Source organism: Mustela lutreola, chromosome 2 (genome assembly GCF_030435805.1).
Source record: "Mustela lutreola isolate mMusLut2 chromosome 2, mMusLut2.pri, whole genome shotgun sequence".
Lineage (NCBI taxonomy): Eukaryota > Metazoa > Chordata > Mammalia > Carnivora > Mustelidae > Mustela > Mustela lutreola.
In genome coordinates, this window is record NC_081291.1 from 193456209 (window position 1) to 193472462 (window position 16254).

Here is a 16254-nt window from a genome sequence, read left to right on the forward strand (position 1 = left end):
GAGAGTGAGTCTGTGTGTGTGTGTGTGTGTGTGTGTGTGTGTGAGTGAGTCTCTGTGTGTGTGTGTGTGTGTGTGTGTGAGTGAGTCTGTCTGTGTGTGTGTGTGAATGAGTCTCTGTGTGTGTGTGTGTGTGAGAGAGAGAGAGAGAGAGTGAGGAAGGGAAAAAGGAGGCAGGGAGGGAGGGAGGAAAGGTAGGAAAAAGGGAAAGAGAAAGGCTAAATTATACCATTTAAAATTTTTTTAACGGAAGTATGTAATATTTGTATGTCTCCAAAGATTTTAAAGAAAGCTATCTTTTTTTCTTTTTTTACGCTCAATCAGGAACTAGAGTTTTATAATTATATAGTTTATATGTATTATGTAAATGTGTATGTATATATATATATTTATATAAATATTTAGACTTTGCAGAACGCTCCTCCTCCCCACCAAGATAATGTGATCTAGGTGAAAGCATTGTGGTTTTTATACAAACTCAGCTTTCTGTCAAATTCTCTAATCCCTCACCCCTTTCCAAACTTCCTCAAATGTAAACACAAGTTAGAGATGTTACTGAGGATGGATTGTAATATGCGTAATGTTGCCATGTTAAAAAAAAAATAGTGAGTTTTAACCTCTTAAAAATACATACTTACTTTCTGAGTTTATTTTACTTCCTACTTAACATATTTACTATAACAGTAATTGTGTGGAAATATAATTTGTTCTTGCCTTTCAAAAAAGTATTATTCAGTTTACAATGATTTCAAGTGATGAAATGATGAAAATTGTCTCACCCTTAAAAAATGATCACATCATGGGGCACCTGGGTGGCTCAGTGGGTTAGGCCACTGCCTTCGGCTCAGGTCATGATCCCAGGATCCTGGGATCGAGACCCGCATCAGGCTCTCTGCTCAGCTGGGAGCCTGCTTCCTCCTCTCTCTCTCTGCCTGCCTCTCTGCCTACTTGTGATCTCTCTCTGTCAAATAAATAAATTCTTTAAAAAAAAAAATGATCACATTATCTTTTTTTCCAAAAAGGTGAATTTTTTCAAGAGGTTTTAAGCCTACTATCTTCTTATCTGGTAATTTTCCCTGTCTTTTTAAAACTATAGCTAACTATTTTTAAAAGATTTTAAATACCATAAACAATTATTTTAGTAAGTTTTTATACATAGGTAGTAATTTTTTGGGTAATTTTATTTTATTTTTTTCAGTGTTCCAAGGTTGATCGATTATGCACCACACCAGTGCTCCACGCAATACATGCCCTCCTTAATACCCACCACCAGGCTCACCCAACCCCCCAACCCCCTCCCCTCCAAAACCCTCAGTTTGTTTCTCAGAGTCCGTAGTCCCTCATGGTTTGTCTCCCCTTCAGATTTCCCCCAACTCACTTCTCCTCTCCAAGGTAGTAATTATTTTAATGGTAATGGTTTTAGGGTAAACATTTTATGACAGTTTAAATGTAAAACCAAATACCTTTTATGTCCTGTTGCATAGAGTTCTCCCTAGACTGGTTAGCCAGAAGGAAACTGTATGCAGAAACTTGAGTTTAGTCAAAATTAGCCTTGAATTTAGTTGAAAAGGCAGTCTGTGGCTAGTCATCTGTGACCTTGAGAAAGCTATTGAACAATTTAGGTTCCCATTTTCTCATGCAAAAAAGATGGGGTTAGACTGATAAGTTCTAAGGTCACTTCTAGCGCTAACATTTTATAGTTTTATTGTTTTATTAGCGATAGAGACAGACAGGCTTTTCCTCTTTCTTAACGAGAAAAGGGAGTTAGGATAGAGGTACTCCTGGCCTTTAAAGTAGAAAGAAAAGGAGTGGACAAGAGTTAGGGGAGTGTAGGAGTGAGGCTGCCCATAAACCACAGACTTCAGAGGATAATGAATGAACGTGATCCAAATTACTCTGCTTTTCTCCGACACACCTAGCTGGACAATAATGGTGTCCTAGCTGATCGTTGTATAGAAGTTCCCTGCTCTCTGTATGGAGAGAAAATTCTTTGACCTGACCCTGAGAGAAGTGTGGTAAAAGGGGAAATCTGAGAAAAACTTTAATTTCTATCATCTTTTCTTAAGAAGGGAAAGTTTAGGTTGGTCATTTTCTTCAAGTGAGTAAAAAGGATTTTAAATGGAGGATATTCATGGCATGTATTTGTTTCCTGAAACTAGAATAAATAAAAACTGTGACGGGCCAGTTTTCATTTAGATAAGAGACCTCATTTCCTGATAACCATGGTTGTTAAAAGCTTAAATGATCATGCAAGATAGGTTACTTTCAAAAACTCTGATGCTTTGGAAGCTTCTCTGTTAGATGTTGTTCTTAGATAACTTGATGGAATATTTTCCACTTGTCATTTGTCATTGATGTGATATGCAAATATATCAGCCAGAAGTTTTTGAATACATTAGGTTTTAATTAATGAAAGATTCAACTCATTTGATTTGATCGCTGGTAAAACCTCCAAGCAGGGAAAAGCACTTTAAAACCTTTAAATGATCTGCTTCCGAGTAATTTTCTTGTATCTAACATGTTGGATATTTTTGAGATTTTTCAGGAATTTTAAATTACTGAAAATATATGACTAGAAAATCTTTCAGAGTTATTCCTATAGTCTCTTGACTTTAAATAAGGCTTACTCAGGGGCACCTGACTCAGTGGGTTAAGCCTCTGCCTTCGGCTTAGGTCATGATCTCAGGGTCCTGGGATCGAGGCCTGCATTGGGCTCTCTGCTTGGCGGGGAGCCTGCTTCCTCCTCTTTCTCTGCCTGCCTCTCTGCCTACTTGTGATCTCTCTCTCTGTCAAATAAATAAATAAAAATCTTTCCCCCCAAAAAAAGGTTTTTAAAAAAAAAATACATAAATAAGGCTTACTCTTAAAACCGAAATAAATAAATAAATAAATAAGGCTTACTCTTAACTGTATCTATCTAGTATCAAATTTATTTTCCCATGTTATCTCAAAAGGTAATTCTATAGCCTTTTGCTTTTGCAAAGCAAATTCTATTGCTACAGTTTGTCAGCTTCTCTTTCTTGTAGTTTCTAAATATTCCACCCTGTCATTTAAAAGATAGTATCTTGTTGAAGGATTCAAAAACTCTGTTTTCAAGTCTAGGTGGCATAGCTGTTGATCATTCCTAAATAAGCTAGGAAAAGGTTGTTGTTTTTTTTTTTAAACATTCCTTGCCTGAGTGCACAAAATATTATGCTTGAAGTTTTTTTTCTTTAGAGTGAAAAAGAAAGACAAATTATTTTACTCATGAAGGGAACACGTGAATTGAAATGTGTTTCTGAAAATTTTGCTTATGAGGTAACAACAGGCAAGAGAGCATTTGTCTCTGTTTTGTTTTTCTTTTCATTTATTTTTTTATTATTCTGTATTTTATTTAAAGCATACATTTTTATCCTTCTGCTTGGATTACTAAGCATACCCATAAAGCAAAAGCGAAGCAACATAAACTGAGCTTGAATGTATTGCTTCAGACCATACATTGTACCAAAATGTCCCGTGATTCCCGTCTGACACCTGAGCTTTCCCCAGCCCCTTGTGTTTTATTTTTCCCTAGGGGCAGGCATTAAGGAAATGTAATTTCTGATGCAGCCCGGGAAATAACTTGCGAAGGTTGTTTATAGTCTGATGGAAGTTTTTTGTTGTGTTCTGTTTTATTGTCGTATTGTCACTATTTTAAAGTTGTACCCTTTCACATAAGTACCAGTGCTTGGCACTGTTTATTTATTTAAACTACAGGAATGTGTATCAGATTAAAGTAATTTTGATTTGCTTAAAGATGTGGGAGTTATTTACTTGAATCAAATGTATGGTGGCTGTATATGATGGCTGTATACTTCCATGATAAAGTTCTGCATTTGGCGGTTATTGCCTTTGTCTCTAAAAGAACAAAACAAAATCGTCATCTTCCAATATTTAAAATATGTTATCACTTGAACTTTCTATATTAAAATGCCCAGTGTTTTAGGGTTGAAAGCAGGCAATGTGATTCTGACTTCATTAGATAGGTTTATAAAGTTTTACCAGTTTTCATGTGTTCATATTTTTTCTGTGTCTCCTCAATTAAAATTTTGCAAGGATTTAGGTGTTTAATAACCTTTTAATAACCTTGCTACTCGGCCTATAGTTGTGGACCAGCAGTACCTGTGTGCTTATTAGAAATACAAAATCTCAAGCCACACTCCTGACCTATGGAATTATAATTTGTATTTTAACCAGGTCTTAGGGTGATTTATGTGCTTATTTAAGTATGAGAAACATGGATTTAATAGAATATCATTGGTAGCACGAACTTTTAAAAAAATTAATCTGATGGTGGAGTTGTATGATTTAACACTGCTTTATCTTTGATTTAGATGCTTGGTTTCTATTCTAAGTAGCCTTAGCAGTTAAGATTTATAGTGTTTTTAAACCCATTACATATGTAGTTATCTAACCCTATCAAACGTAGTCATTGAAATGTGTTTTATAATTGTATGAGTATCATCCATTGTAGCTCTGTCATTTAATCATAGTAGAAATTTTAAGACTCATTTCTGCTTTTCTTATGTTACTCATGATTATACTTAAAATGCTAACAAATATTCATTCATGGACCGTTATGAGCCAAATATTAACGTGTTCTTTATTTTACTTTAAAAAAATATATATCATTGTTAAGTCAAATCTTATTACTTTTTCTGTTTCGTTTCTGTTTCTTTATTTTTTATTTATTTCATGTTTTCTTTTTTTTGTTTTAGTTGGGTCTGGTAAGTTGACATTTTATTGGCCATCTTCTAATCACCGTGTCACTGTGACTGGAACTTCTCTTCCCCTTTCCATCCATACCCTTCCATGTCCTTCAACCAATCAGCCTCCATGTTTCACTTGTCATTGGCCACAAAGACAGACTGCACAGAATAAAGTCTGCAGGAAGTATGGGTAACTGTGACAAAGAGTAAAGGTAATGGGGTTGCTAACTTTATGTCTTATTAAATGATGTGTGATCTGCATCCTTTTATTTTTTTTTTCTCTCCTTAATTGAGTGATAAGATAAGTGATAGGTCTATATTGTGGTGAAGTACTATTTCAATTTATATTTTACAAGATAAACAAAAATAGGTGCCCCCAGAATGATTTGGGGTTTTTTAACCCAAAATATGTTTATGAATTCATGTCTATCAACCTGAGCTTTTCTAACTATTCTTCTGTAATGGTCATTCAAAGTGCTGTTGCACTTAGGGCTGTATGCATTCATTTTCATTTCTATGTGTCAGGTTCATTTCATTTTATGTAAGAAATAATTGCAGGATGTTTCCAAAATGTATCAAAGTTTGCTCTGATAAACACGTGTCCTCACATAAATAGTCATTAGGTTCCTAAGTACTCTCATGATCACTACATTCAGGAAGGTACATTCACCCTTTAAAAGTGCTGGAACACCATTTTTGGCGAATTTTGCATGAGGATGCTAAGTGGTATGCCAGGGAATAATTTGACTCTAAGAAAAACTCCCTATTTTTTAAGTTAAAGAGCTATACAGATATTCTAAAGGTGTTCAGACTAATATAGATAGGATGGATTGTTCAATAATGGTGATGCAATAAGGGACCTATTTAAAAAAATAGCCTTCTAGATGCCACCATAAGTGTAAAAATATATATGGATTAATATTTAAACATAAAAAAGCATGAAGACAAAAGTATAGGATGAAAATGGAGGTGATTATTTACCTAATTTATTATATATCATATGATCTATATTTTATTGATAGAATGAATACCAAAAATGCTTAACCAGATTAGAAAGACTGTCTATAAAGTGAAAAAATCTATTTATAGCATAGATGAGAAATGGACAAAATTTTGCCTGTCAATTGTTCTTAAAAATAAAAAAGATAAGCATAGGAATACAATATTCCCAACAAATAGGATATCAGTGACAAGGTAATGTGAAAATAAATGTTTAATTTCATGAACATAAAAAGGCTAGTTAATAGCAGATTTTATTCTCAGTTTGGCAAAGATGTTAATGTTCAGTTTGTAAGGTTAGGGAGGAAAGTGCCCTATAGGGGAGGCGTCAGGTGAAATCATCTTAAAAATAATTGGGAAGAATGTTAATGTCACTACTGTTTTTAATACTGAAAATTGGAAACAAACCCAAATTTAAAAACAAGAGCTTGGTTGAGTAATTTAAGTAATTTGCATATGAACTATTAAATGGCTATTGAAACGATATTGTAGAAGCATATTTTAAAACACTATGGTCCAATTTGCATGGTTGAATTATAGGTAGCGCTTCTTATCTTCTTTGCTTGTCTAATTTTCTAAATTTTTAACACTGACCCTCTATGACGTTAGTAACATGGCTATGTATTTTCAATTTTAGCAAGTTTAAATGTAGTCTTTGAAAAAATGTTCCAACATTTTATCCTAAATATCAAATAGATGGATGTGATGAATGGCCTTCCCAATCTAAAAAGTTAGATGATGGTGATAGCTAGATTGATAGACAGAGGCCCATTGGATCCATTTACATTCTCATAGAGATATATTTATATTAAATATTTAACAAACATATAGTAAAGGATTTTTTAAAGTTATATTTCTAAGACATATCTTGTGGCTGATGTCACTGTTGATGTTGGCTCGAGACGATGCCTGCAAAACATAGTAAATTCATTTCCAGGCAGATATCCTGTGTGGAAGGATTGCTGCAGGATAAATGTAGTTAGCATAAGAGTTTGTATCCCTTGTTCCCAAATAAGTCTTTGAGGTTGGAGGAGAGCTGGCGTTTTATAAAAGAAACATGGGTTCTGGCACACGTTATTAGACATGCTTCTGAGATTTAGGAAAGAGACCACCCGAAGTTTATACTTCTCTGAGTGGTTTGAACATTTATATTTTCCTACTCAGATTCCCTGCATATTGGAAAGTCATATTCCCCCAGTCATTTAATTATTCATTTGTTTTTTCTTTTATTGAAACAAACCAAATTCTCTTCTGGATTTAGTTTATCATCCAGTCAATCCTTTCAATTTCTTGATCTGATTTCTACCTCAATTATTCCAGCCCCTAACTGTGGAATCAAATGCTCCTGTATGGATGGAAATGGAAGAAAATCCCCAGGCAATGAGGCACATGTCTGTTATTATACCTGGATAATGATAGTGTTTGCTAAACTCACGAGTAAACCACTCAATTACAATCAGAGTTTAAAAAAATTATAAGCTAGAACTTCAGTGTTACCAAATTGAACCTAAACTCTATCTCCTAACTTCGTATTTTCTTCCCCATAAGTTACAGGACATTTGAAGGCATTTGACCTGATTTTTCAGGTCTCCTATAATTTCCTAGGCAAATGGTATAATTTCTACTAAACTTCAATTAAAAAGAAAAAGGGAGTACGGAAGAAATCACACTAATCTAGAAGTTAGGAGATCTAATTGCTTTCTTCAGTTTTGCCACTATGCAATCTGCAACAAATTCTGTTACATCTCTCTCTCTTTTTTAAGAGGTTTATGTTTCAAATGAGAGATTTACAAAATTTATATATAATATTATAAATATTTGTATATATGTCTTAGATGTAGTTGCCTAGACAGTATTGATCAAGAGAAAAACACCTTTTCAAACCCTCACCTTCATTAACAAAGAAATCAAATTCTTGTGAGCAGAGTGGTAGCATTTGTAGACATAATCTGAATATAATCTTTGGTTCCTATTCCCTTGAAGGCATTATCCCAAGTGACTGCTAAAAGTAACTAAAAGTACTTTTAAAGAAAAGGTTTAAAATAATGCAACAGTCTTAAAAAGTGGATGGGAAGTACCCTCTCCTGTATAAATGCCTGGCTGGAAATGTTCACTTCCATTTGAACTGAGACAAGAGAGAAGAATAATTAAGTGTTTCAAACAGCTGATAAGAAATGCATTTGAAACGTGTAAACAGTAGGTAAAAAGACTTACAATCAGTGCACATTTTTCTAACCGTAAAGCATGGCCCCCAAACAAGCTTTTCTTCCCCCTCTTCCCCGAGTGACTCCATCAGCACACCTAATGTTTTCAGCTGCCATTGCGCTCAGTGTAACTGACACAATTTTCTGACACTCTATTTACTTCTGGATGAAGTGGCCATTTAAGTCTGTATAAATCACAGTTTGGACAAAGCTGGCAGTATTTATAATGTCAGGATGAGCAGATGTTTCAAATTTGCCCTCATTTCCATATATATTCTGTTCGAACATGCCCTTGCCTGTGTAAATGAAGGAGGCATTTGACTCTACTATTGCTTTACATTCATTTCTATTCAAGTAATTGGACTGAAGATTCCAAGGGGTTATAATTTTCATGGTAGCATTTCAGGAGCTTTGGAGTTAAATTAAAGTAATTTTAGGGCCTGCTTACATCAGGAGGTCCTTGGCTGTATGATTAAAGTCCATTCACCTTTAAGCAGCTCTAAATGAGAAAAGGTATTTATTCATACACATTTCAGGTGTACTTTGAAAGTAAAGGGTCAAATTGCAGCTCCAGAATTCTTTTTAATGTGGAGGCTAATCTTCAAAAGTTCAGCTGATTAAAAAAAAAAAAAACCTCTTCCCTGAAAAAAAAAATTCTATTCCCTTCTATAAATATGCACTTAACAATTTAGCTTCAATTAAATTAAGGATGAGAACGGGTACATTACATCTTAGAGTGCATAATGAGTTGTACAAAATAAATGGCAGCACATTTGGGGTATCAGCAAGTTGTCTCAATTAGGTTAATAACTACATGGTTTTGATTCCGATAATTTGTTTCATCTCCTTTAGAACCTCCACACTTTGTTGTGAAACCCCGTGACCAGGTTGTTGCCTTGGGACGAACAGTAACGTTCCAGTGTGAAGCAACCGGAAATCCTCAACCAGCTATTTTTTGGAGAAGAGAGGGGAGTCAGGTAAGACCTTATTCTAGCATTTCAATCAGCAAAGGCAGGCGCCCGATACATAAGAAAACCCAAAACATTATCTCGTGGTATAGCTGTTACTTTAAGAGAATTGAAAAATCTCTGAATGCCCTAGAAAATTTCAACTATGAGAGAGAAGACAAAGTTTCCTTCATTGTTATAAATCGGAAAGCAATTTTCCCTTCCTAGTTTTAGGAAGGGTGTTAGATTGCATAGTAATTATCATATTAAATTTACCTTTATTTCCAATTCAGCCACGTTTTTTAAAAACTACATTTTTTCTCGACATAATTTAATTTTTATTTCTATTATTCAGATATCTGTAATTACGTTTTTTTAAAAGATGTGTTTAGTTTATTTTAGAGCAAGTGCTCACACACACACAGGGTGGAGGGGCGAAGGTCGAGGAGGAGAGGGTCTTAAGCCAACCTTGTGCTGAGCGCAGAGCTGTTTTGGGGCTCGACCTCAGAACCCCGAGATCATGACCTGGACTGAAAGCAAGAGTCCTACGCTTAATAGTACCACCCAGGCGCCTCTGTAATTGTATGTTAAAAGAGATTTACACACGTTTAAAACAGAGATGACAGTTAGTGCAATTTCTCTGAAAATACCAGGAATCTCAAGTGTCTTCACTTCTTTATGTATGTAAGCATGTATGAGTCTATATGTAGATCAATAAATAGATATCAATTATATATATCAATTTATATATGTCAATCAAAGATTCACCAAACTATGTGGTAGTCTATTTAATATAGCTGTCATGATAAATATAGTTCAGTATATTCTAATTCTTTGAAAACCATCATATATGATTGTTATATGAGATATATATATATATATGAGATATCAAATAACTCTAAACATTTTATAAACCAGATTTTTCTATATACACTGAACTACATTATAAAGCTCTATGTTCTTAAGTCCTTTAAGTTCTTTAAGTTCACTATTGGATTTCAGCTTAATAAAAAGGAAATTTTGAAATAATTTTACTTTAAAGATAACAGGAAACTTTAAAATAGTTTTTATATTTAAGTCTTTTTCCTCATCTCTTATTGATTTGCTTGCTTCAACAAATGAAGCTTTTCCCTTTACTTGTTTTTTGATACCTGTATTTTTTACAATATAGTTGTTCCTAACCTTTTTAAATTTTTTGCTTGAATCAACCTTGGGTAAATTGTTTCGTGGTCTTGCTTTTAATGAGCTCTTATAGGTAACCTAGAAGTAGCTTACTGTCTGCACTTACTAACGTTTTGTAGGCAATGCATCCGGTTCACCTTTGTTTTCACACTGGTAGGCAAATTTATGACATGTGGACCCTTGTTTGAGTTACAGTATCTTCGTCGTCTCTAACACATTCTATTTGGCCTCAAAGACTACATTTGCTGGTCACAAATAATAGACAAGGAAAAATGAAATATTTTATTACAACAGAAAGAATTGAAAGTGTATTATTTAAGAATATCTAAATAGTGGTAATAGTAAATCCACTAGAAGTTCTTAGAAGAGTGACTCATTGAGGGACACTTTGGTAGCTAAGTGGGTTAAGCATCTGCCTTCAGCTCAGGTAATGATCCCAGGGTCCTGGGATGGAGTCCCGCAGGGCTCCTTGTTTAGCAGGGAGCCTGCTTCTCCCTCTACCTGCTGCTCCACCTGCTTGTGTTTTGTCAGTCTCTGAAAAATATATAAATTAAATCTTTTGACAAATGATTCATTTAGTTATTAAATAAATTGTTAAGTTACTTAGTTTAAACTATGTCAAACTTTGAAATAATTTTGACTTGGTTTAGCTTGGTTTAATGATACAACATACTTTTTCCTACAATTTTGTCACTGGGCGTGTATTCATAGAGCTGTAGATAAAGTCTTTATAAAAGTATATGTGTTAAAAAGCAGTTGTCGGTTAAGTGTCTGCCTTTGGCTCAGCTCATGATCCCAGGGTCCTGGGATGGAGTCCCATGTCAGGCTCTCTCTCCACAGGGAGGCTGCTTCTCCCCCTGCCCCTCTCCCCACTTGTTCCTTCAATCTCTCTTTCTCTCAGATAAATAAATAAAAATTTTAAAAAGATAAAAAGCAATTAAACTTTTAAAAAGGGAACAACTTCATTTGGTTAGAAGAAATCTCGACTTTATTTCATGAAAAGCAATGACATGAAGTGTTATTTCCCATGTAATATACACTCTCTTTAACATGGGAACAAATTTTGATGCATAGTGAGAAATTTGTACCACAAAACATCACATCTTATGTTAACTTTGTATATAAGCTAACTTATATAGAAAGATAAATAAGGGAGCCTGGGTGGCTCTGTGGGTTAAGCCTCTGCCTTCAGCTCAGGTTCCTACTTGGCAGGAACCCTGATGCGGAACTCGATCCCAGGACCCTGAGATCATGACCTGAGCTGAAGGTTAACAAAGCAGGAACCCTGCTTCTCCCTCTCCCACTCCTCCTGCTTGTGTTCCCTCTCTCACTGTGTCTCTCTCTGCCAAAAAAGTAAATAAAATCTTTAAAAAATAAAAATTAAAAAGTTAAAAAATAAAACTCCATTATGAATTCTTAAATATATCTATTATTGTTTGATAATTATAAAAGTACATATCAATGTTTAGAATTTATTTAAATTTTAAAATGAAATTTTAAAAGCCTCCTAAAAGGCTAGGTCATTAAACTTCGTGTTTAGGTGTATGTGTGTATCTCTGTGGGGGGGTATGCGATGGAAGAATATTTAGCTTTTTTGGGTATATATGCATGTGCGGTATGTATATGTGTGTGTGTACATTTATATAGCTCTTTATAAGTATGTATGTATCATGCCAAAATATCAGAACCTAGAGATTAACCTGTTGTTATTCTTTCCTCCCAAATACTGGGTTCTAGAATCTGCTTTTCTCATATCAGCCACCACAGTCAAGCAGCCGCTTTTCAGTCTCCCAGACTGGTGATCTCACCATCACCAACGTCCAGCGGTCTGATGTCGGTTATTATATCTGCCAGACTTTAAATGTTGCCGGGAGTATCATCACAAAAGCGTATTTGGAAGTTACTGATGGTAAAGTAGAGCATTTTATTTCAAAATGTTCAAGTTTGGCTTATGATCTAAAGAGAGTGTCAGTAAATGTGTTTATTTTCTACTGTGTATCCTTTCTGAGAGCAGTTTTGGTGTAAAAGCTAAAAAAGGATGCCGATACAATGACTAAGTCTAGAATTATTCTCATTTTAACTTAGCTGTCCTATAAATTTCTAGCATCAAGTCAGATCCGTAAAAGCACAGCAATTAAGCAAGAAGTTTACACTGAATATCTGTTCATGGGAATGAGTCCATGTTTTAGAAAATAAAGTTATCTTAGAGTCTCCTAGTGCAAAAGATCCTTTTTTTCTCACCAAATTAAGGAGGTAAAATGAATTGCTGATAAGTCCTGCTCACAACTCATCATAATGAACTAGTTTTCCATGAATATTGTGATTCTGTCCTGTTTATCAACTGCCTTATACCTGATCAATTAATGCCAAATGCATTATGAAGTCAGTGATGTCTCACACTGTGAGTCAGACACTAGTAACAATTTGAGAAGAAAAGAAAAAAAGTATATATATAAATATATAAGAATATATATACACATTTGTATATATATATATATACATAAAATAAATATATGTACATATAATATTCATTCTTTTTGTTGCTATATAGTATTCCATTGTATAAATAGCTCACAGTTTATTCATGTACTCTTCCACTGATAGATTGCTTTCAGTTTGGGCTTCATTCATATGTATATATATATTTTTTGTTTTGTTTTGTTTTTTTGACAGACAGAGATCACAAGTAGGCAGAGAGGCAGACAGAGAGAGAGAGGAGGAAGCAGGCTCCCTGCTGAGCAGACAGCCTGATGCGGGGCTCGATCCCAGGACCCTGAGATCATGACCTGAGCTGAAGGCAGGGGCTTAACCCACCGAGCCACCCAGGCACCCTTTTTTATAATTTATTTTTATTTTTTTATTTTTTTAATTTTTTATGGGCTTTTTTAAACGAAGTAAATAAATATTCTTATACAAATCTAGAGATGGGAATATGCGCTCAGTTATCTTGGTTTGCCTTTTGGCAGATGAATGTACCCATTTTTTTTTTTCATTTTCTCATATATTCCGGACACAAGTATTTATCAGATACGAATTATAAATATTTAGTTTCAGTCATTCTCCTAATGATGATTTTAAGGCTTACGTCACTAATTTGATTAGGACCAATGTGTTATTTTTCTTTTGTAGTTGTTGCTTTTTATTTTCTGTCCTACCTTAAGGCCATGTAGATGTTTTCCTGCGTCTTTTTTTTTTTTTTGAGACTTTTTAAAAAAATTTATCTGACAGAGATCACAAGTAGGCAGAGAGGCAGACAGAGAGAGAGAGAGAGAGGAGGAAGCAGGCTCCCCACTGAGCAGAGTGCCAGATGCGGGTCTGGATCCCAGGGTGCTAGGATCATGACCTGAGCCGGAGGCAGAGGCTTTAACCCACTGAGCCACCCAGGCACCCCTTCCTATGTCTTTTTTTTTAGAAATTTCATTGTCTATACTTATAAGATATGAGTTTTTAATCCATTTTAAATTATCTTTTGTGCATGGTATGAAACAATGACAACAATTCCTTTTCCTCTCCACATGGATACTAATGGTTCCAGCATCATTTACGGAAAAGACAGTATTTGCCTTACTGAATTACAGTGGTCTCTTAATCATAACTCAGATAAACGTAAATGTGTGATTCTGATTCTATCCTCTCTAATATATTCCATTTATATATTCATGCCAATATGTAGGGTCTTAATTATTGTCACTTCATAGTCAGTCTGACAAACAGGTAATGTAAGCCTCCCACTTTGTTTTTCTTGTTTGGAGTGGACCACTAGAATAATTTTAAAATTTTAAAATTGACCTTGTCAATTTCTAATAATTTTTAAATTTTCTAATAATTTTAAAATTTATAATTGACCTTGTCAATTTCCACACACCCCCCCAAATAACAACAAAAAAATATGAGGTTTCAATTTTGATTTCACTTAAATTATTGAACAGTTTAGGAATAATTAACATCTTAACAATCTTAGTCTTCCAATTTAGGGAAATGGTATATATCCCATATATATTTCTTGATTTATTTAGATCTTTAATTCTTTCAACAAAGTTTTATAGTTTTCAGGGTAGAAAGCTTCCATGTATTTTGAAAGACTTATACCTATGATATTTTATGATTTTTGATGTGACTGCATATCACATATATAAATGTACATATATTTCAAAAAAATAATATGTATATTTCTTTATTGTACTGTTTGAGGCCAGATATACAATTGATTCTTTGTATATTAACCCCATAAATAGCAACTTGCTAAATACAACTTACTAAATCATATGTAAGAGTTTGTAGGTAGATTATTTTGACATTGTTATACACAAAATGTGTCAACCGCAAATTAAACCAGTTTTACTTCTTCTTTCCAATATTTATACATTTTATTTCTCTTACTTGTCCTGCACTGTCTGTGATCTCTAATATAATGAATAGAATTGATGATAGTGGAAATATTTTTCTTGATCCTAACCTCAGGATAAAGTAAGTGTAATGTTAGCAAAGATTTTAAAGATAGAATTTTGAAATTTAAAAAAAAAATCTGGAGGAAATTTTTAATATATTAATCTGATTATTTTATTTCTTAGTGTTCTCAGGATAAAGTTTGTATTCCTTAATGTGCTTTACAATTTATGATTTGACCCCTGCATTCTCAGCTTTGAATTCTATATTTGCTTATATGCCCTCATTTTATTGTGTTGGCTATGCTCTTCTATTATCTGAAGACTTCTGCACATGCTGTTTCTACTGACTTGAAATTTCACTTACTTCAAAAAGTATTCCTTCCCTCCTCAAATATAAGCATTCTCTACCCTGCCATCAATACAAAGATTGCATCCTATACTTTTCTGGGTTCTTTATTTTCTTGTATTCTTCATTAGACATTAAGTTCCATGATTGTAGGGCCCATGACTCTCCAATAAATACATACCCGGTAATAGACTGTCAAAGTCTGACATGTGGTACATACTCAATAGATAATTTTTGAAAGAATGGATGAAACATGGATGGAATGAACACCTAATGCTTGGTTAAGTCAGAATTCAAACTTATGACTGTCTCCTTTTAAAGCCCCTACTCTTAACCTCTGTCTGTGATACATATTATATATTATTGGCCCCAATTAGTTAGAATGACCTAAAATGTTTTTATAATTTCTTACATATATTAATGCTATTAAATAATGGCTAGTGGGTTTGCTAATGATCAATATAACCAACATGTAGAAGTGGAACACAGAATGACACAATTTATAATTGCAACTTCATAAGACAACTTCATATACACAAACAATTTCTATATACAGGTGGACATGAAAAAATGGCCAAAGAAAACTATGGTAAAATATTTTCAGGTAGGGGCGCCTGGGTGGCTCAGTGGGTTAAAGCCTCTGCCTTCGACTCAGGTCATGATCTCAGGGTCCAGGATCGAGCCCCGCATCGGGCTCTCTGCTCCGCAGGGAGCCTGCTTCCTCCTTTCTCTCTGCCTGCCTCTCTGTTACTTGTGATCGCTGTCTGTCAAATAAATAAATAAAAATTTTTAAAAAATATTTTCAGGTATTTCTTATTATTCTAAGTAATTATTGAAAGCAAAGCTTCGTACATACCATCTGATACTGCATTGTCATAAGTTGTTATCTTTGTGAGACTAGATCAAGGATAGCAATTTTTGCTGAACTAATATAAAACAGAAACCTAACATTTAAATTCCTATTTCATTTTACAGTCCCAGAGGAGATCTGAGATGGTTTTGTGTTTGCTGGGGTGGTACTGTATTTTGTTTTGTTTTCTTTCTTTTGGAATTCATTGCCATTGTACACACACAAGTATGTATTCATTCTTCAAACTATTATTCCTGAGTGCTGACAGCATGAGTTTTTGCATGTTATCAAGTCAAGAGGACAGCTAGTAGGCAGACTAGTTTCTGGATGCTATTTGACTTTAGCTTCTTGACCTTTCTTTATTGTTTGCAAACGGAAAAAAGATAGACAGAATAAAACACGAGGCACAGAATATGGTGGAGTAGGAAATGTCTTTGAAACGTTGTCATTTGTAGCTGTGATCTATCCCAAGTAGCATGTGACCCAGGAACATAGAAATTCCCATCACCTATTTAATTGAAACTGTTTCTTTTCTTTATTACTAGAATGTGAGAAAATTAATTAATGATTACCAAGTGCTATGTAAAATTTAAAATCACTTGCATTCATCTTTC

The 16254-nt window shown here is 34.2% G+C and overlaps 1 protein-coding gene across 5 annotated transcripts in view; it reads left to right on the plus strand.

Moving 5' to 3' along the window:
- ROBO1 (roundabout guidance receptor 1) overlaps positions 1 to 16254 on the plus strand; it is a 1177330-nt gene that overhangs the window by 1086367 nt on the left and 74709 nt on the right. For all 5 annotated transcript variants that reach the window (XM_059164441.1, XM_059164444.1, XM_059164442.1 and 2 more), the window contains 2 exons: positions 8780 to 8904; positions 11794 to 11965. In XM_059164441.1, the coding sequence (XP_059020424.1) occupies positions 8780 to 8904; positions 11794 to 11965 (297 nt within the window). The remainder of the gene's footprint in view (positions 1 to 8779; positions 8905 to 11793; positions 11966 to 16254) is intronic.